Genomic DNA, 19,908 nt, shown 5'->3' with positions numbered 1-19,908 from the left:
GAAAGGTTTTCGTCCCCAGCGAGACCTTCTTCAGTCGCATATGACAGGAATCGGAAACTCCCTACGAGCAAGAGTTCTCCCAGGAGTTTTGTTAGAGACGATTTTGCCTCTCATGGCAAGCATCAGGAGCCTGATTCGCGGATTTCTCGTGAGAGAATTCGTGCGACTAAGAGCTCCGGGAGAGAAGAGAGCCCCTCTCTATTCAGAGCTCCGCAAGAAGGAAGGAGCGTTCGTTCGTCCTCTAGACATTTTCCGAAGGATGCAAGAGTTTCGCCGAATAGGCGTCGAAACTTATACAAGTTTTCTTCACCTCCCAGGAGGGATAGGAGAGATTCTAGCGCCTTCTCCCGGATGGACGGCAAAGGGAAAGGAGTTATTCGCCTGCTAGACGCAGTCACCAGGACGCAAACGTCTCCCCTCATGGACGACGGGAACAAAGGGTTCTCCTTTCTCCTTGCAGGCGCATTTCGCCTTCTAGGCGTCCTCATCAGGACGCAAATGCCTCTCCTTCTTGGACCAGGCAGCCTCACCAGGACGCAAGCGCCTCGCCTTCTTGGCCCAGGCGCGCTCACCAGGATGCAAGCGCTTCTCCTTCTTGGCGCCAGGAACAGGATGTTCTCCTTTCGCCTAGCAGGCGCTCTTCGCCTCAGGCACCTGATTCAGGACGCAAGCGCCTCTCCTAGCAGACGCAAGGAGCAGAGCAGAAGCCCGAGTATAGGGAAACTCCAGGACTCGTGCAGGAAGGAGGATAGGAGTAAGGACGAAAGAAAAAGGCTTCTTTCGACGGATCGGTCTCCTGTAAAGGAAAAGCCCTCTTCTCCTGCATCGCTTTTGGAAGAAGTTTCGGATGAAGAGATATCCAAAGATGCAGGAGTTTCGGACTATAAGAGACTTGCTTCTCTTTTGCTGCAGGTGTTTGGAGACTCGCTACGCCAGTCGGATCCCCCTTCTCCGGGATCGTTATTATCCAGTACGAAAATGTCGAAGGCCTCCTCCTTCGTTAAGATGACCCCTACTCTTTCTATGAGAAAGTCTCTGAAGAGTCTTGAGAGCTGGCTCAGATCTAAGAAGGAAGCGGGGAAGACAGTACGTATTTTCTTGTCCTCCCTCTAAGCTGACAGGGAAACCAGGTATGTGGTACGACACCAAGGAGCCAATGGGCCTGGGTCTCCCTTCGTCCTCTGATGCGGATTTTTCCGCTCTTGTAGATGCGTCTAGAAGACGCTCTCTACACTCTGCAAAAGCCTCTTGGGGAATGTGTGAGGTGGATCATCTCATCAAGGGCCTCTTCAAGACTCTCGAAGTCTTTAACTTTATGGACTGGGCTTTGGGAGCTTTAGCCAAGAAGTCTCAAGAACCAGACTTCGTTACCATGGAAGAGTTGGGCAGTGTTTTAACCTGCCTAGACAAGGCGGTTATGGATGGCTCCAATGAAGTGGCATCCCTTTTTGGATCCTGTATATTGAAGAAGAGGGCAGTGTTTAGCTCCTTCTTAACGAAATCTGTTTCTCCTCTGCAGAGATCCTCCCTTTTATACGCGCCCCTCTCTAGTCACCTTTTTCCTCAGGACATAGTGAGGGACATTTCAAAGACTTTCAGAAAAGGCCACACAGGACCTGTTGGCCCAGTCAGCTAAGAGGCTAAAACCTGCTGTTCAGGTTGCGAAAAAGGAGAAAGTTCCCTTCCAGCAGCCCTTTCGGGGAAGGTCTGCACCAAGATCTTCTCTTAGAAGTAGACGACCGGAGAAGAGAGGAAGGTCTTCTCGAAGGCCGTTCGTCAAGACCCAGTGAGACTGTGGTCCTCCAGACAAAAGTGGGTGCCAGGCTTCTAGACTTTTACGAACCTTGGGCACAGAAAGGTGCCGATGCCTGGTCCCTATCCATCCTAAAGAAAGGATATTTAATCCCCTTCAGGGAAAAACCTCCCTTAACTACAACTCCAAGGGAGTTAACAGCAAACTACAAGGAATCTGTCAAGAAGCAAGCCCTTCTACATCTCGTGGAGCAGATGCTTTACAAGGAAGCCATAGAGGAAGTAAAAGATCTCTCTTCCCAGGGGTTTTACAATCGCCTGTTCTTGGTTCCGAAGAGCTCAGGAGGTTGGAGGCCAGTTCTGGACGTGAGCGCCCTGAACGTGTTCGTAGCAAAGAGGAAGTTCACAATGGAGACGACAGCCTCGGTGTTAGCAGCCCTGCGTCCAGGGGACTGGATGGTATCCCTGGACCTGCAGGATGCTTATTTCCACGTACCAATACACCCGTCTTCCAGGAAATACCTCAGATTTATGGCTCAAGGAAGAGTATTTCAATTTCGGGCCCTATGCTTCGGACTATCAACAGCCCCCCAAGTATTCACGGGACTAATGAAAAATGTGGCTCACTGGCTCCACCTCGAAGGGATTCGAATATCCTTGTATCTAGACGACTGGCTGATACGAGCACAGTCGCGAGTCAGATGTCTGGAGGACTTAAAACTGACACTGGAGTTAACACAGTCCTTGGGACTGTTGGTAAACCTCGAGAAATCCCAGATGATTCCCCAGCAGAACATTGTTTATCTGGGGATTCGGATGGTTTATTTCTCCCTGGGTTTTTCATGTGTTTCCATCACAGGAAAGACAGAACCGCTGCTTGGAAAAAGTAGCAACATTCCTTCCAGAGAAAGAACAATGTCCGCGAGGGAATGGATGAGTCTTCTGGGACCCTTTCCTCGTTGGAACAGTTCATTTCTATAGGAAGGCTTCACCTAAGGCCGTTACAGTTCTATCTAAGAGAACGTTGGATCAGAAATCTCAAAATCTGTCCGATTCCTTCCAGATCACGAAGGAAATAAAGGAGGACCTGCGTTGGTGGATGAATCCGTGCAGGATCAACGAAGGAGTATCCCTTCACGTTCCGAACCCTCGGCTAGTGTTGTATTCCGACGCCTCAGATGCGGGGTGGGGAGCCACTCTAGGGACGAGAGAAGTGTCAGGCACCTGGAGGGGAGAACAGGTGTCCTGGCACATCAATATGAAAGAATTAGCAGCGATTCACCTGTCTCTCATACACTTCGAGGCTCAGATCTCAGGTTCAGTCCTGCAGATCAATTCGGACAACACAACAGCCCTAGCTTACATCAAGAAGCAAGGAGGGACGCACTCGTTCTCCCTTTACAAGAAAGCAAGAGAACTACTGCTTTGGGCAGAAGAGAGAAGAATCACTCTCCGGACGAGATTCATTCAAGGGGACAAAAATGTAAGAGCCGACCTTCTGAGCAGGAGAGACCAAGTACTGCCTACAGAATGGACGTTGCATCAGGAAGTATGCAACAGAGTATGGAACCTCTGGGGGAGATCAAATATAGATCTTTTTGCCACCCATTGGAACAACAGGCTGGAAAGTTACTGCTCCCCGATCGCCGACCCAAGGGCGATTTCGGTGGACGCCCTTCTCCTCGATTGGTCCGGAATAGACGGGTATGCTTTTCCTCCGTTCAAAATATTATCGGAAGTGGTAAGGAAGTTTGCAGAAGCAGAGGGAGCCAAACTGACCCTCATAGGCCTGTTCTGGCTAGCGCAAAACTGGTACACGAGGTACTGGGATGGATAGTAGACTTTCCGAGATCTCTCCCAAACAGGAGCGATCTTCTCAGACAACCCCACTTCGACAGGTATCACAAAAACCTGCCCGCTCTTGCTCTGACTGCCTTCAGACTATCGAAGGACTTGTCAGAACGAGAGGCTTTTCTCGAGAAGTTGCGAAAGCGATCGCAAGAGCTAGAAGACCATCTACTATTCGAGTCTACCAGTCGAAGTGGGATGTGTTTCGCAGATGGTGTAGAGCTCAGAAGATATCCTCTTCCAGTACCTCTGTGACAGATATAGCTGATTTCCTCCTTTACTTGAAGGAGAAATGTAATTTAGTAGTCTCTACAATTAAGGGCTATAAAAGTATGCTATCTTCAGTCTTCAGGCATAGAGGCCTTAATATTGGGGAAGACAAAGATTTGCATGACCTGATAAGATCCTTCGAGACGTCAAAGAACAGAGGGATTAGAGCACCTAGTTGGAACTTAGATGTGGTCCTAAAATACTTAATGACCTCAAAATTCGAACCTCCCCGTAAGGCTACGTTCAGAGATCTGACAAGGAAGTCGTTATTCTTGGTCGCGCTAGCTTCAGCGAAAAGAGTAAGCGAACTACAAGCCTTAGAACATAATGTTGGCTTCAGGAACGACTCGGCGTTCTGTTCCTTCAAACCGATGTTTTTGGCGAAGAATGAAAACCCTTCGAAACCTTGGCTCGAACATTCGAAGTAAAAGGACTTTCGTCGCTTGTAGGTACAGAGCGAGAAAGGGCTCTTTGCCCAGTGAGAAGCCTTAAGTTCTACTTAGAAAGGAAGAACGAACTAAAGGGGAGTAAGGAAAGTTTATGGTGCTCAGTTAGAGATCCCAGAAGGCAGATCTCTAAAAATGCTCAGGCGTTCTTCATCAGAGACGTAATCAAGGAAGCCCATTTAGCGTGTAAAGAAGAACAACTGGACCTCCTTAGAGTTAAAGCTCACGAGGTAAGAGCAGTCGCTACCTCTTTGGCATTCCACAAGAACTTGTCGATACAGACTCTAGTGGAGTCAACCTTTTGGAGATGCAATTCGGTCTTTGCATCTCATTACTTGAGAGACATTCAAGTGACGTACGACAAGTGCTTTACTCTAGGAGCGTACGTATCTGCGGATTCGTTGCTGGGACAGGGAGCTGAACCCAATCCTTTTTAGTTTTATTAGGTTAGGGTTTTTAATGGTGTTTGGTGCATTTTATGGTCGATTGAAAGAGGGTGCAGGAGTTGACCCCTTTCAAATCGTAGTGCTAACATGTTAGTGTGGTCAGGTGATCGGGATTGGTCGTTATGCTCCTTGTATTGTCTTAAATACCTAAAGCTCTATCATGTAAGAGGGTTAGCCCCCGTTGGTATGATACAGGTCAAGGTTCTGCCATGTAAGTGGGTCAGCCCCCATTGGTACGATCCAAGAAAAGGCTCTGCCATGTAAGCGGGTAAGCCCCCATTGGTATGATCCGAAAGGGTTATCAGTCGCAGGTCTCATCCTCTCTGGACTCTGATGCAAGCAGACTCATAGACAGTATCAATGAAGTCTTCTTCCATATCAGGTAGGAACCAAGGTTGTTTTTGTTAATATACCTACAACGTATGTTGTTTCCCTGTTTTTATATTCAAAAATAATTAGTATGTAACTGTCTCTTGCCCTCCACCAAGGGTGTCAATCAGCTAAGTATATATCTGCCGGGGAAGTTGCATGTACAAAAATGATATTGTTATATACAATAAAGTTTTGTACATTCTTACCCGGCAGATATATACGATTAATGGCCCGCCCAGCCTCCCCTCAGGAGACAGGTGCAAGAGAAAAATTCTGGTTAGAAAACGGGAATGGTTCCTATTCCCGCCACCCAGCGGCGGGAGTGGGCTGGTCACCTGACCTACCTGTCGCGTGTGCCGCGAGTTTTGAATTCTGTCGGGACGTCAGAGACTATAGCTAAGTATATATCTGCCGGGTAAGTATGTACAAAACTTTATTGTATACTAACAATATCATACTTAGCTATAGACTCCGTCATCCATAGCTAAGTATATATCTGCCAGGTAAGTATGTACAAAACTTTATTGTAACATAACAATATAATTTTTTGTAAGATAGCACAACTTTTGAGAACCTCTTGAATTATTTTTCAACTACATGAACTGTTATATGTATTTATATAGAGAATGCTGATGATGACATCAAAGCAGCTTTCACAGAACTTCTGATGCCTGAAAACCCATCTCAGCAAATTGGAGCAGTAGACAAAGTAAGGACTTCAGCTCGATTTATTTTTTCACCAACATTAAAGTCTTTAAATCTATTCTGTGCCTAAGTATCATTTTGATACACAAAAAAGATTTTATTAGGCAGTCCCCAGGTTACTTCAGGTTCGGGTTTAGTTGTTCCGAACTTAAGGCACTTCCCTCATGGTGCTGTTAACTTGCTTTACGGCACTGTAACCGGAACTTACAGAGCTGTTGCTATTTATTCTCACTTTAGTAATTATGATGATAGGGTTAAGGCAATTTTCGGCTTACAGCGCCCTGCTGAGTATGGAACCTCTGCCGTAACCCAGGGACTGCCTTATTTGAAAAGTCATATTATCAGAAATCTTTCTGAAGTTGAGAAGGCAGCTATTATATGTAAATTACAGTACAGTAATACCTCAATGTTATGCACTTTGAGTTGTATGAGTTCAAAGAAGCACAAACTTTTCATTGAAACCTCATTGGCGTGTGCGATTTTTTCACAGATGTGACACTTGCAAAATCCTCGAGAAACCCTGCAGTAGTGGTTATGTTTAATTTTTGGAGTACAGGCGGCCCGCGGTTAACGGCGCAATCACTCAACGGCGAATCGGTTTTACGGCGGTCGTCAAAAATATTCATTAAGAAAATAAGGCATTTTAAAGGTATCTTTACGGCACAATTTTCAGTTAACAGCGCCGCTAGCGCCGTTGTCTAACGAGTTCATACATTTGTAGAAATGCCGTTCAGACCATAAAGGTTATGCAAATTATATTAACAAATTTTATGGAGAGTTATTATGTAGGTATTAGGGTAAAATATATGCCTCTGACGCTGTTCTATGCCGAAAATATCGAGTTACATAAGTGCAAATTTAGCTATGGAAGTGTCGATTTATAAATGTTCATGCTTTTGTTTAAAATGTATATGAAAATGTATTACGTGAAAGCTATTTTTATTTCTGTACAGAAATATGATACAAAGGCAGCTTTTGAAACTGCCCTTCACGTTATCAAATACAATGTTTTTTTCATGTTCTTTCTTGTGAGCCGCCATCTGCCGCTCTTCCGAAAATATCGATTTTGTACAAGTAACTTACCCAGCAGATATATACTTAGCTATAGACTCGGTCGTCCCGACAGAATTTCAAAACTCGCGGCACACGCGACAGGTAGGTCAGGTGATCCACCATTCCCGCCGCTGGGTGGCGGGGTCTGGAACTATTCCCGTTTTCTAAGCCATAATTTCTCTGTCGGTTGAACGGACAACAGCTATTGTTCGTTCCTCCATCTTGGATTTCAACTCGTTTGCCGAGAATTTGGATTGGTTTTTTGGTGACGTATTCTGTTTTTTCTCTGGCTTGGCATACGCTTATTGTGGACTGTTTTTCGACTTTGGTTTTGACTACTCTTTCACGATGCCTGACGCTAAGGCTTCACCTATGTTTAGAGTTTGCAGTAGGGAAGACTGTAAGGTTAGGCTGCCTAAATCGGCATTAGATCCGCATAGTATTTGCGCTAAATGCAGGGAGAATGAATGTTCTTTTATTAACACCTGTGTGGAATGCGAGAACCTTACGGAGCTTGAATGGAAGGAATTATCATCATATGTTAGGAAGCTTGAGAGAGATAGAGTGGAAGGAAGGCTTCAGCTAGGTCATCTAGTAGATCTTGCTCCTTAGAACAAGAAATTAACTCTCCATCTAACAATTTTCCCTTAGCCTCAGCTGCTTCTCCCTGTTCTGAATCCAAAGATTCTTCATCAGAGAGGGAAAATGTAAAAGCTTCAATTAAGAAACTTCAAGCTCAGCTACGAGCTCTAAACCAAGGTAAGAGTGGTGATAGTGACTTGTGCAGTGTCCCCAGTGCAGTGGAGGGGGCGTCTGACCGGTTCCTCATTGCTCCTAGGCCTAGACCTCTTCCAAACTCCCAGGACCAGGGGAGGAGGAATGTCGAAAGCCGCAGGGAGGATGCAGAACATCCCCAACGGTCAGGCGTCCCTTCGGCAGATCCTGTTGTTAAGTCCCAGGCTGCCTCGGATTGCCGCAGAAAAGGCGTCCTAAAGGAGTGTTTTTCGGCCTCAGACTCTTCCTATCCTAAACGAGGATGGAGTTCGGCCTCCCGTTCGCAGCCCTTTGAAGAGAGCCTGGAAGGCGCCTAAAGGAGACGCTGCTGACTCCAGCCCAGAGCGTTTTCCCGAGGATTGGCCTTCGGGACCTAAGAGGACTAGACAAGAGGAGCCTGCTCTTCAGGATCCGACCAAGAAGTTTTTGGTTAATCTGCAAGAGCAGTTAGCGTCGCTCGTAGGCTCTTTTGCTAAGGACTCTACAAGGAGGAAGGATGTCTCGCTCCCTGTGAAGAGTTCCGCTAAGCGTCCTTCTTCGTATAGGAGAGAACTCTCACGATCTCCAGGGCGTTTATCGCCTTCGTCAAGGGACTCGTCGGATAGGAGTTGTTCTCCTGAGAGAAGAGCCCTTTCGCCCTATAGGCTAGCTTCCCCGAAGCGCCCTCTTAGACACAGCGCATCGAGCAGAAGCCTCGATCGGTTTAGCTACAAGGAACCAGAAAACCGATTTAGGTATCAGGATCCCTTGGGTCTTCAGGACCAGGAGCCAGACAGGCGCAAAGAGGCAGCAAGACGCAAGAAAGGACGTCAAGAGCCTCTTAGAACGCTGGATTCAGGACGTCAGGATTCTGCTAGAAGGCAGGAATCAGGACGCTATGGAGCCAGGATGCCATGAGTCAGGGCGCCAGGAGTCAGGGCGCCAGGAGTCAGGGCGCCAGGAGTCAGGGCGCCAGGAGTCAGGGCGTCAGGAGTCAGGGCGCCAGGAGTTAGGACGCCAGAAAACAGGACGCCAGGAGTACGTTAGGCGTCAAGTGTTAGGGCGCCAAGAGCCTGTTAAGCGTCAGGAATCAGGACGCGGGGATCTTTTCAAGCGCCCTGAATCAGGACGCCAGGAGCCTAGCAAGCGCCACGAACCCGACGAACCTAGACAACAAGAGTCTAGTAGGCACAAGAGTGTTGCCGACAGACAGGAGCCTCACTCTTCGTATAGGAGTGCTAATGTTCCGCGCTCTCCCCTTCTCGGGAAAGGAGTTCTTCTCCGGGAAGAGCCAGATCACTCCAAAACGATCTCTTCTGTAGATCAGTTGGACCAGGTATCGGAAGACGAAGAGCCTGTAGATGTAGCAGTTTCGGACTACAAGAGATTTTCTCTTTTGCTGCTAAAGGAGTTCGGAGACTCCCTTCATCCTGCGGACCCTCCTTCACCAGGATCGTTGATGTCCAGCACTAAAGCTCTCAAATCGTCTTCCTTCGTTAAGATGCGCCCCGCTCTTTGTATGAAAAAGGCATTGAAAACTTTTTCAGAGTGGTTGACTTCCAGAAGGGAAGCGGGCAAGACAGTTTTTTCCTGCCCTCCGTCCAAGTTAACAGGCAAACCAGGAAGGTGGTACGAGACCAAAGAGCCGATGGGGTTAGGCCTGCCTTCTTCCGCGGATGCGGATTTTGCTTCCTTAGTGGACTCTGCTAGGAGGAAGTCGTTGCTGTCTGCTAAGGCGACTTGGGGCATGTGTGAGCTGGACCACCTTCTAAAGGGCCTCTTTAAAACCCTAGAAGTCTTCAACTTTATGGACTGGGCGTTAGGAGCATTAGCGAAGAGAGCTCAGGACACGGACTTTGTTTCCATGGAGGAACTTTCGAGCGTCCTGGCTTGCCTGGACAGAGCGGTCATGGACGGTTCTGTGGAAGTTGCCTCTCTTTTTGGAACGGGAGTTTTGAAGAAGAGATCTGTCTTTAGCTCTTTCTTAGCAAGAGCAGTATCACCCTTGCAAAGGACATCTCTTCTTTTTGCTCCTTTATCCCCGCACCTTTTTCCACAAGAGACGGTTAGAGAGGTTTCGAAATCTCTTACGGAGAAGGCAACTCAAGATCTACTCACGCACTCAGCCAAGAAGTTTAGGCCGGCAGTGCCGATAGAGAAGAAAGAGACCCTCTTTTGTTCAGCCCTTTCGAGGGGCCTCCTCTTCTAGAGCCCTCTTAGAGGTCGAAGACCAGAGAGAAAGAGTAGACCATCTAGAAGGTCCTTCGGGAAGTCTAGATGAACAGCAAGTCCTCCAGACGAAAGTAGGCGCCAGGCTACTCCACTTTGCCAAAGTCTGGGCGCAGAAGGGAGCGGACTCCTGGTCCCTCTCTATCCTGAAAAAAGGATACTTGATCCCCTTCAGGGAAAATCCTCCCTTGACGACAACTCCAAGGGAGTTAACCGCCAGATACTCGGATCCGGTCCGAAAGCTTGCTATGTTGCAAGCAGTGGAACAGATGATTTCCAAGGAAGCGGTAGAACTGGTTCAAGATCTCCAGTCCCCAGGATTCTACAATCGGCTATTCCTGGTACCGAAAGCATCGGGGGGATGGAGACCAGTTCTAGACGTCAGTGCCCTGAATTTCTTTGTCTTGAAGAAGAAATTTTCAATGGAGACGTCTTCCTCTGTTCTATCTGCTCTTCGTCCAGGGGACTGGATGGTGTCCCTGGACCTTCAGGATGCGTATTTCCATGTGCCAATTCATCCGGCAGCAAGGAAATATCTGAGGTTCATGTTCCAAGGGAATGTGTTCCAGTTCCGAGCGATGTGCTTCGGACTTTCGACTGCCCCTCAAGTCTTTACGGACATCATGAAGAATGTAGCTTATTGGCTACATCTGGAAGGGATCAGGATCTCGTTATATCTGGACGACTGGCTAATAAGAGCCCAATCAAAGAAAAAATGTCTGGAGGACCTTTTAGTGACTCTAAAGTTGACAAAGTCCTTAGGACTTTTAGTAAATCACGAGAAATCCATGCTGACTCCCCAGCAAAGTATTGTCTATCTGGGGATTCAGATGGATTCTCGGGATTTTCTAGCGTATCCTTCGCAGGAAAGGAGAGAACGCTGCCTAGAAAAGGTGTCAGTCTTCTTAAGGAAAGAACATTGTTCCGCGAGGGAATGGATGAGCTTGCTGGGGACCCTCTCCTCGATGGAACAGTTCGTTTCCTTAGGAAGACTTCACCTACGACCCCTTCAATTTTATCTGAAGGAGAAGTGGGATTGGAAGTCCAACAATCTGGGAGAGACTTTTCCAATCTCGAAACGGATCAAGGAGAATATCCGTTGGTGGTTAGATCCACAGAAACTAAGCAAAGGAATCTCCCTTCGCTTACAGAACCCGCACCTAGCGTTGTTTGCAGACGCCTCAGATTCAGGGTGGGGAGCGACCTTAGGTTCGCAAGAAGTGTCAGGCATTTGGGAAGGAGAACAAGTGTCCTGGCACATCAACAAGAAAGAGCTGACAGCCATTCATCTAGCTTTGGTTCATTTCGAGGAACAGGTCTCAGGTCTGGGGATTCAGATTCACTCGGACAACACAACAGCCCTCGCTTATATAAAGAAGCAAGGGGGGACGCATTCCTTTTCCCTGTACGAGCAAAGGATCTGCTGATTTGGGCACAGGAAAGGAAGATCTCTCTCCTCACAAGGTTTGTACAGGGAGAGAAAAATGTCCGGGCAGATCTGTTAAGCAGAAAAGATCAAGTCCTACCCACGGAATGGACTCTCAATCCTCAGATTTGCCAACAACTGTGGCATCTGTGGGGAAGGCCCAATATAGACCTGTTCGCGACCAACAAGAACCACAGATTAGAAACCTATTGCTCCCCGATCTCGGATCCTCAAGCAGTAGCAGTAGACAGCTTTCTGCTAGATTGGACGGGCTTGGACGCGTACGCCTTCCCTCCTTTCAAGATAGTAGGAGAAGTGTTGAGGAAGTTCGCTTGCTCGGAAGGAACAAGAATGACCCTCATCGCTCCCTTTTGGCCGGCTCTCGATTGGTTCACAGAGGTGCTGGAGTGGTTAGTGGATTTTCCAAGATCGCTTCCACTAAGGAACGATCTTCTCAAACAACCCCACTTCGACAGGTTTCACAAAAACCTCCCCGCTCTAAGTCTGACCGCCTTCAGACTGTCGAAGGACTTGTCAGAGCAAGGGCTTTTCACGAGAAGTGGCGAAGGCTATTGCAAGAGCCAGAAGAGTCTCCACTTCTAAAGTATATCAGTCGAAGTGGGAGTTGTTTAGAAGATGGTGTAGGGAAAAGAAAATATCCTCCTCCAGTACCTCTGTAACTGAAATCGCAGATTTTCTCCTATATTTGAGAAAAGACTGTAACCTGGCAGTTTCAACAGTGAAGGGTTACAGAAGTATGCTGGCCTCAGTTTTTCGACATAGAGGAATAGATCTGACAAACAATAAAGATCTGCATGACCTTATAAGGTCTTTTGAGACCACGAAAGAACATGTAATCAAGAAGCCTAGCTGGAACTTGGATGTGGTCCTCAAGTTCCTAATGTCGGAGAAATTCGTACCTTCTCACGCAGCTTCGTTTAGGGACTTACAAGAAAGTCTTTATTCCTTTTTGCGTTAGCAACAGCCAAGAGAGTGAGCGAGTTGCAAGCTTTGGAAGGTAAAGTGGGGTTTAAGAAAGATTCAGCGATTTGCTCCTTTCAACCATTTTTTCTAGCGAAAAATGAAAATCCCTCAAAGCCTTGGCCAAGAAGCTTGAGATAAAAGGAATATCTTCATTAACAGGTAGAGAACTAGAAAGGACTTTGTGTCCAGTCAGGGCACTCAAGTTCTACCTGGAGAAGAAGAAGTTGCTGAAAGGTACAGAAGAAAGTCTTTGGTGCTCTGTAAGAGATCCGAAAAGAGCGATTTCTAAGAACGCCCTTACATTCTTCATAAAAGATGTAATAAGGGAAGCTCACCTTAAATGCGAAGAAGAGCATTTCAAGGTTCTCAGAGTGAGAGCTCATGAAGTGAGAGCCATAGCTACGTCGATGGCATTTCACAAAACATGGTCGCTTCAGGCTCTTATAGAGTCGACATTTTGGAGATGTAATTCGGTGTTCGCCTCGAATTACCTAAGAGATGTTAAAATTTCGTACGAAAAGTGCTTTGCTCTGGGAGCGTATGTTTCGGCGAATTCAGTGCTGGGAGAAGGGGCTGAGGTTAATCCTTCCTATTTAGTTTAAGGCTTAAATTACTGTTTATTGGTGGTTGTTTTTATTGGTTAATTGTCAGAGGGAATAGGGACCCTCTTACAATTCATAGATTGTAACAAGACTAACATGGTCAGGTGATCGGGATTGGCTTCAGTGCTCTTTGTGATTTGTTTAATAACCTTAACTCTGTCATGTAAGAGGGCGAGTCTCCATTGATATGACAAAAGGTCAAGGCTCTACCATGTAAGTGGGTCAGCCCCCATTGGTACGATCCAGTATAGGCTCTGTCGCGTAAGCGGGCTAGCCCCCATTGACACGATCCAAAGAGTTATTCAACCATAGGTTCATTCCTCGTTGAAACTCTTGAGGCAAGCAGACTCATCGACAGTAGTCATGAAGTCTTCAGCCCAATAAGGTAGGAACTATGGATTATGTTATCCAAGAACATAGGTTGTTTTTTCCCTGTTTTTTAATGTATTTAGTTAAGTATTATTTTGTTTTTAGCTATCTCTTGCCCGCCACCAAGGGTGCCAATCAGCTAAGTATATATATCTGCTGGGTAAGTTACTTGTACAAAAATGATATTGTTAAGATACAATAAAGTTTTGTACATACTTACCTGGCAGATATATACGATTAATGGCCCACCCAGCCTCCCCTCAGGAGACAGGTGTAAGAGAAATTATGGCTTAGAAAACGGGAATAGTTCCAGACCCCGCCACCCAGCGGCGGGAATGGTGGATCACCTGACCTACCTGTCGCGTGTGCCGCGAGTTTTGAAATTCTGTCGGGACGACCGAGTCTATAGCTAAGTATATATCTGCCAGGTAAGTATGTACAAAACTTTATTGTATCTTAACAATATCATGTTAAAAAAAAGTGCAAATTAGCGATCGATGTGTCGATTTTATAAATGTTTATGCTTTTATGTTTAAATGTGTATGAAAATGTATTACGAATAGGGTATTTTTATTTCTGTGGAGAAATATGATAAAAAGGCAGCTTTTGAAACTGCCCTTCAAGTTATCGACTACAATGTTTTTTCAAGTTCGTTCTTGTATGCCACCGTCTGCCGCTCTTCCGAAAATATAGAGTTAAAAAGAGTGCAAATTTAGCGATCGATGTGTCGATTTTTTAAATGTTTATGCTTTTATGTTTAAAATGTGTATGAAAATATATTACGTAAAAATATTTTCATTTTAGTACAGAAATAAGATACAAATTAAGGCAGCCTTTGTAACTACGCTCCACGTTGTCAGGGGATGTTTTTTCATGTTCGTTCTTGTCCGCCAGTTCCGAAAAATGCAGTGTGTTATTTTATTAATTATGCATCTTTTCCATAAATCCTTTAAAAAGTTATACATTATTTCACTGTATCCAAGAATATTGTATGTATTCTCATATTATTGTATTTTAAAATACTACGGCAAATTTAAGCCAGTATTCCGCAGAGCAGCCAATGTTGTGGTTTGAAATCAGCTGATGAATACGAGTTTGTTTCACCATAACGCAATTCTGAGCGAATGCTCTTGCTTCTAGTTAGCATAAACGAATATCTATATACTTGACTTATATGAGATAAAGATATTTTTCCTTATACCGCGTGTTTTTAGGTGGAAATATTTATTGAATATGTCTCGTTGTGAATGTGAACTACTTACTTTTCGTTAACAGATTACATTGGCGGCATGTTTATTGCGTAAAAAATTACGTGATTCCGTTCGCAATAATCCTTTATATCATCGTAATACGAACTTTACGTTATTTTTCTTATATCGGCGTAAACCAACAGTAAAATGTGTTCTTTCAAGCACAGTAGTTTTGATTAAAATGATTTTATCTCAATTTTATCTACAGTTATGTTTGATGGCAGACGTTTACTGCAGTTTTATCCTTGTTGCCGATGTACGATAATAGTCATTAGCAGCTTGAACAGTTTTCTCAGCCTCAGTTATAACTAGGTTTAAATTTAACAGTATATTTCCCGATTGATCTTTAATCTATATTGATCTCTGATCTATAGTGAATAAAGTTATTACATTAAGATATCTCAGTTCTATTCTATACATAACGCCATTTATAACAAATACGGTAATGTTGTACTGTATTACGATGATTGAAATACAAGCCAAACAGATGTTATCCAGTTCGGTTGTACTTAGAAAAAAAAAAGTCGTTTCTCGTTCGGTTGTTCTTGGCTGTACACGTTTACGCAATGAGTATAACGTTAAAACCATACTTTCATCATTCTCTTTTGCTGTTATTGAACTTAGGTAACTAGAAGATGGATAAAGTTAGGCCATTGTAATTTGATCTCTCATAAAATCGGACTATCGTAAGACTAATGATCGTAACCTGAACACTACAGCTACCTGTACACTGTATAAACTTTATTATATCTTTACATACTCTAGACACCTACATGTACTGTACAGTAAATTCTATAGTACGTACTATACTGCATAAATATAATTTTACTTATTGCGCCGTTGTGGGATTACGGCGCCTTTGACTGGTCTAGAGTTTCGAAAGAAGGTGTGTGGTGGCCGTAGGCTTTAAAATCGCTCATCGTCGAAAATCGCTTGGTGTCGGTGGCCAGGAACGGAACCCCTGCCGCTAACCGAGGGCCGCCTGTAATTTATAAGTTTTCATGCTTTTATGTCTGAAATTGGTATGAAAAATTATAATTTTTTTTTTTTCATAAATACTGTATGATATTAACATACTTACATTAAAATACAGCAAAATCAATAAAAATCACAAAACAGCCATCGATGTAAACATTTTCTCTCTCTCTCTCTCTCTCTCTCTCTCTCTCTGAAATGAGAGATTTGTTTTGCATGCTGAAGTTTTATAGGTAAATGTGACTTACTTTGTTACTAATTATTTTGTATTTTTCATGCTAAAATTAAAACTTGTTGCACTTCTGTAGTAAATTTTAAAAGAATAAAATAGATTCCCGTCTTTTCTCCAATCCTTTGTGGCAAGGGTGGGGATGTAACCAACTGTCAGTTATCTTGACATATTGACTGCGAAGGGTAGAAAATGTTGCTATCTCTCTCTCTCTCTCTCTCTCTCTCTCTCTCTCTCTCTCTCTCTCTCTCTCTCTCTCTCTCTCTCTCTCTCTCTCTGTAACAATTCATGAATAATTTCACTCTCATGATATTCAACTTAAGGGTAATGAAATATGAATTACAGTATGATATTAGGCTTACTGTTAAATGAAATTAAAGTGCTTTGGGAGCATGATTTTGTCCTATTTAGGGTTTAAACTCTAAAAATATGTACATGCTGCATGTATTAGAATTTTTAGTGACCATACCAAACTTACACAAATCCTTTCCTTACATGAGTGGTTCTGGAACTTAACTTCGCATAAGTTTGAGTTATTACTGTATACAGTATGGTATGTATTACATTTTACTTCATGATATAGACTTGTTTTCAGAAATACAATAGTTATAGTTAAGGGACTTACTACGACCTTGAAATCAGTGCCACATAAATACTAGAAATATTGTTATGTCTTATGTACTAAGAATGTTTTGATTCTCTCTTTTGTTGGTATTTGTTCATTTACAATCATATTACTATTGTAATCTTGTATTTTACAAGATTTTATTACAACTGATAAAGTGAGAAACCTAGGCCTGAATTATTATTTATGTACTAATCAATGATAACTATTGCATGTACATTAAAGAGTATCCCCCTTGTAAAATACTCAAAGCTCTCACTTATATGTCCTGTTGTTCCTGTGGATGCATTCTATCTCAGTCTGGTTATGAAACTCATTTTGTCATTTATGTGTTAATTCTTATGTCAGTTTTTGGGGTTTAGTCTTTCATTTGTGAATAACCACATTTTATTCTATATTGTAGTATAGGGAAGAAGAGGTTGATTCAGTGTTTACAAAAAAAGATTTCACATAAGAGACTTAACAAACAATTACATAGTTGTATGCTTTCTTACCTGGCAGTCAAAAAATACAAATTTTCCTGGTGGCGTCAGCCCTGGCATCATACGTAGGTAATATAGGTCCTGCCCACTTTCAGGAATACCCGGTGATGCTGAGAAAACTATTGTCAATTTGTTTTCTGCCAGCCACGGAGTAATATCAGTGGTTTTCTTGCCGTCAACTCTTGTCACCATCTTGGATTTGCATCTTTTTGGAAAAGTACAAGTTTCTTGGTTGGTTTTTCCAGTTAGCTGCCTGGTTAGCTTTTTCATTCAGTGAATTTAGCTTACAATGTTGGACTCTAGTTCGTCTTTTGTTAGGTGTTGCAGCGGTGGCTGCAAAACTAGGATGGCTAAACTGTGTTACAATCCACACTCCAAGTGCATTAAGTGTGAGGTCAATGCTGTAGCAAAGACTTGACTTATGAGGAGTGCCAGGATTTAGATGAGCAGGGGTGGAAGACTTTTCAAGCTCATTTAGATAAAATGGACAAAGATAGGAAGAGGAAAGTGGCTCTTAGAGGTGGTAGCAAGTCTAGGGTAGAAACAATTAACTCCTTTGTTTAACGTCTTGCCTTTCGATAGTCCTCCTACTTCTTTACCAATTACTCCAGTCCAGGTAACCCATGCTTCCGATCCTAACACCATTGCCAATTTAGAGTCCATAATGGACAAGAAGTTTGAGATTTTGGCTAAATACATAATGGATTTAGGTATGTCATTTTGCACGTTTGTATAGAAATAGAGTTAAAAGACCAGTGTTGTGCCAAGTGTCAGTGTTGTGTCCAAGGAGGTGGCTTTCCATCCCCCCATTTTTCCTTGACAAAGGTCATTGTCCTGCTCCCCTGCACCCGGGAGAAGATATACCGGAGGTTGAAGGGAGTCTGGGGGAGTTTGCCCACAGGTAGTCGCCAACTCTGTAGAGTCTGTCGATTCATGAGTGTCAACTAAATGTCACTGGAAAGGCATGGATGTGAGTGAGGTGCAGTTTTTGTCAGATTCAGATGTGCAGTCTCCTGTGCAGAGGCGACAAGTGTGGAGTGATTCAGTGTCGCGTCCATTGAAGAGGCACGCCGCTTTTGCGGATGGTATGCCTCCTCCAGTTAAGAAGTCTAGGGAGCAGTGGAGTCCCCAGCCTCCTCAAGATTTTTGGGAGGATCACCAGTCTTCTCCTGAGAATTTAGGTTTGACTGACAACAGGTGCTCATGTTCTGCCCAGCACTCACGCACTCGTGGTGTCAACTCCCCTCATAGTGTGTCGAAAGGAGTTTTGACTCGTTCACCTCCTGCTAATTGCATCGCTTCACCTTCTAGTTGCTATTCTTCTAAAAAGAGCCGTTCAACAGCTGTGATTTCGACTTCGACCTCGGAAGATATGAAGACCAGGCCTTTGGAAGATGATTCACCTTTTGGCCCTTTCAAGCGGTAGCTTCAAGAGCTAATGGGTTTTTTGAAGAAAGCGACAAATCAGACAGGAGAGGAGGATGGTGTGTCATCAGTCCTTTCTGAAGAGGAAGCACAAGAGCAGGAATTAAAAGCTTCTTCAGTGTACTCGAGCTTGTTGAAGTTTTTGTTGCTGACTTATCCGGACTTCTTTGAGCTAGCTTCGTCTTCTTCTCCACCTTCTATGTTCGTGAAGGATAGAAAGTCAGCTCCTCCTGGATTGCCAAAACTGGTTTTTTCCCAGTCGGCCAAGAAAGCCCTTAAAGAAGCAGAGGAGTGGCTTTCTAGGTAGCGAGAGTCGGGTAAGGCCTCTTTTGTCTAACCCCCTTTCGAAGCTACAGAATAAATCCTACCGGTACTATGCGACTGGAGAAATTCCTTCCTTGGGAGTATCTACCTCCTTTCAAGGAGACTTTTCTGATCTTGTGGATTCGCATAGAAGTGCAGTGTTCTCAGCTGCAAAAGTAATGTTCTCCTTGCCCGATTTTGATCACCTGGTGAAGGACTTATTCAAGGTGATCGAAGTCTTTAGTTTTCTGGACTGGACGATAGCAACATTAGCCAGGAAGATAGAGGAGTGTCAGTCCTTGGATGAGGAATTTTCATTGGACTGGATCAACACTTTGGCTTGCACGGACAAGGCAGTGAGAGACGGCTCAGGTGATTTAGCCACTCTCTTCACTACGGGAGTACTCAAAAAGAGTGTGGTGCTCTTTTGCATGCCGAGGGGTTACTACGAACCAGAATCAGCCTTGATGTTTTCTCCCTTGTGTAAGTCTCACCTGTTCCCAGAAGAGACCATTCAACAGGTGCTGTCAGACCTCAAAAAGAAGTCGACTAATGACCTTCTGTCTCAGTCAGGGAGATGACCAAAGGAACCTCCCACTACAGGAGCTAAAGCTTCCCCGCTTCAGAAGCAACCCTTTCGAGGGGGTAAATCGAGGTGGCAGCAAAGACCGAGGACTAGCCTGCGCATGACAGGGAAGCCCACCAAGAAACCTCCCTTTAAGCCAGCAGACAAGTGATTAGGAGGGTCTTGCACACCCGTAGGGGGAGAGAGACCCTCCCAATCACTTGTCTGCTGGCTTAAAGGGAGGTTTCTTGGTGGGCTTCCCTGTCGTATGGAGTCAGAGATGAGTAGAGCAGTGGTTAGTTCAGGTGCTTCAAGAAGGATATACGATCCCTTTTGTGTAAGATCCGCCTCTGTCCAATGCATCCATCTGCTTGACAGCGTACTCGACAGGATCAGCCTGCTCATTAAAATTTTTATAGAACTAATACTTAGCTTGGTTGGTGTGATGAGTAAAAAAAAAAAAAATGTGTAGTTAAACACAAAAATTGGGAGCACAACCTGGGGCCTAGTGAACTCATGGACAGACCAGAGTGTAATGAAAGTGGCCAAAATATGAGTGAGACATAAAGAGCCGAGGTAGTCGTTATGGGATACGAGATAGAGTTCCCCTGTCCTGAGTCCTTTATATTCTGTCCCTGTGCCAACAAACACTATTTTGGCATAGACCAACTATAAGAGAATTCTTTGTAATTGGTTGGTCTGTCTTATGGAGTCCTGGGGGGACCATGAGATGTAACTACTTTGAGGGAGAACAGAGGCTACCAAAAATAAGTTTTCCTACATCAAAACCTGTTGTAGA

At 44.5% G+C, this 19,908-nt stretch overlaps 1 protein-coding gene across 4 annotated transcripts in view; it reads left to right on the top strand.

The window, feature by feature from the left end:
* LOC135221732 (tRNA (32-2'-O)-methyltransferase regulator THADA-like) overlaps nt 1-19,908 on the top strand; it is a 219,250-nt gene that overhangs the window by 45,620 nt on the left and 153,722 nt on the right. For all 4 annotated transcript variants that reach the window (XM_064259523.1, XM_064259524.1, XM_064259522.1 and 1 more), the window contains exon 3: nt 5,758-5,843. In XM_064259523.1, coding sequence (XP_064115593.1) covers nt 5,758-5,843 — 86 coding nt within the window. The remainder of the gene's footprint in view (nt 1-5,757; nt 5,844-19,908) is intronic.

The sequence above is a fragment of the Macrobrachium nipponense genome, chromosome 3, assembly GCF_015104395.2.
Source record: "Macrobrachium nipponense isolate FS-2020 chromosome 3, ASM1510439v2, whole genome shotgun sequence".
Taxonomy (NCBI): Eukaryota; Metazoa; Arthropoda; class Malacostraca; order Decapoda; family Palaemonidae; genus Macrobrachium; species Macrobrachium nipponense.
The sequence above is the reverse complement of the archived record's forward strand: the minus strand, read 5'-3'. Positions and strand labels throughout refer to the sequence as shown.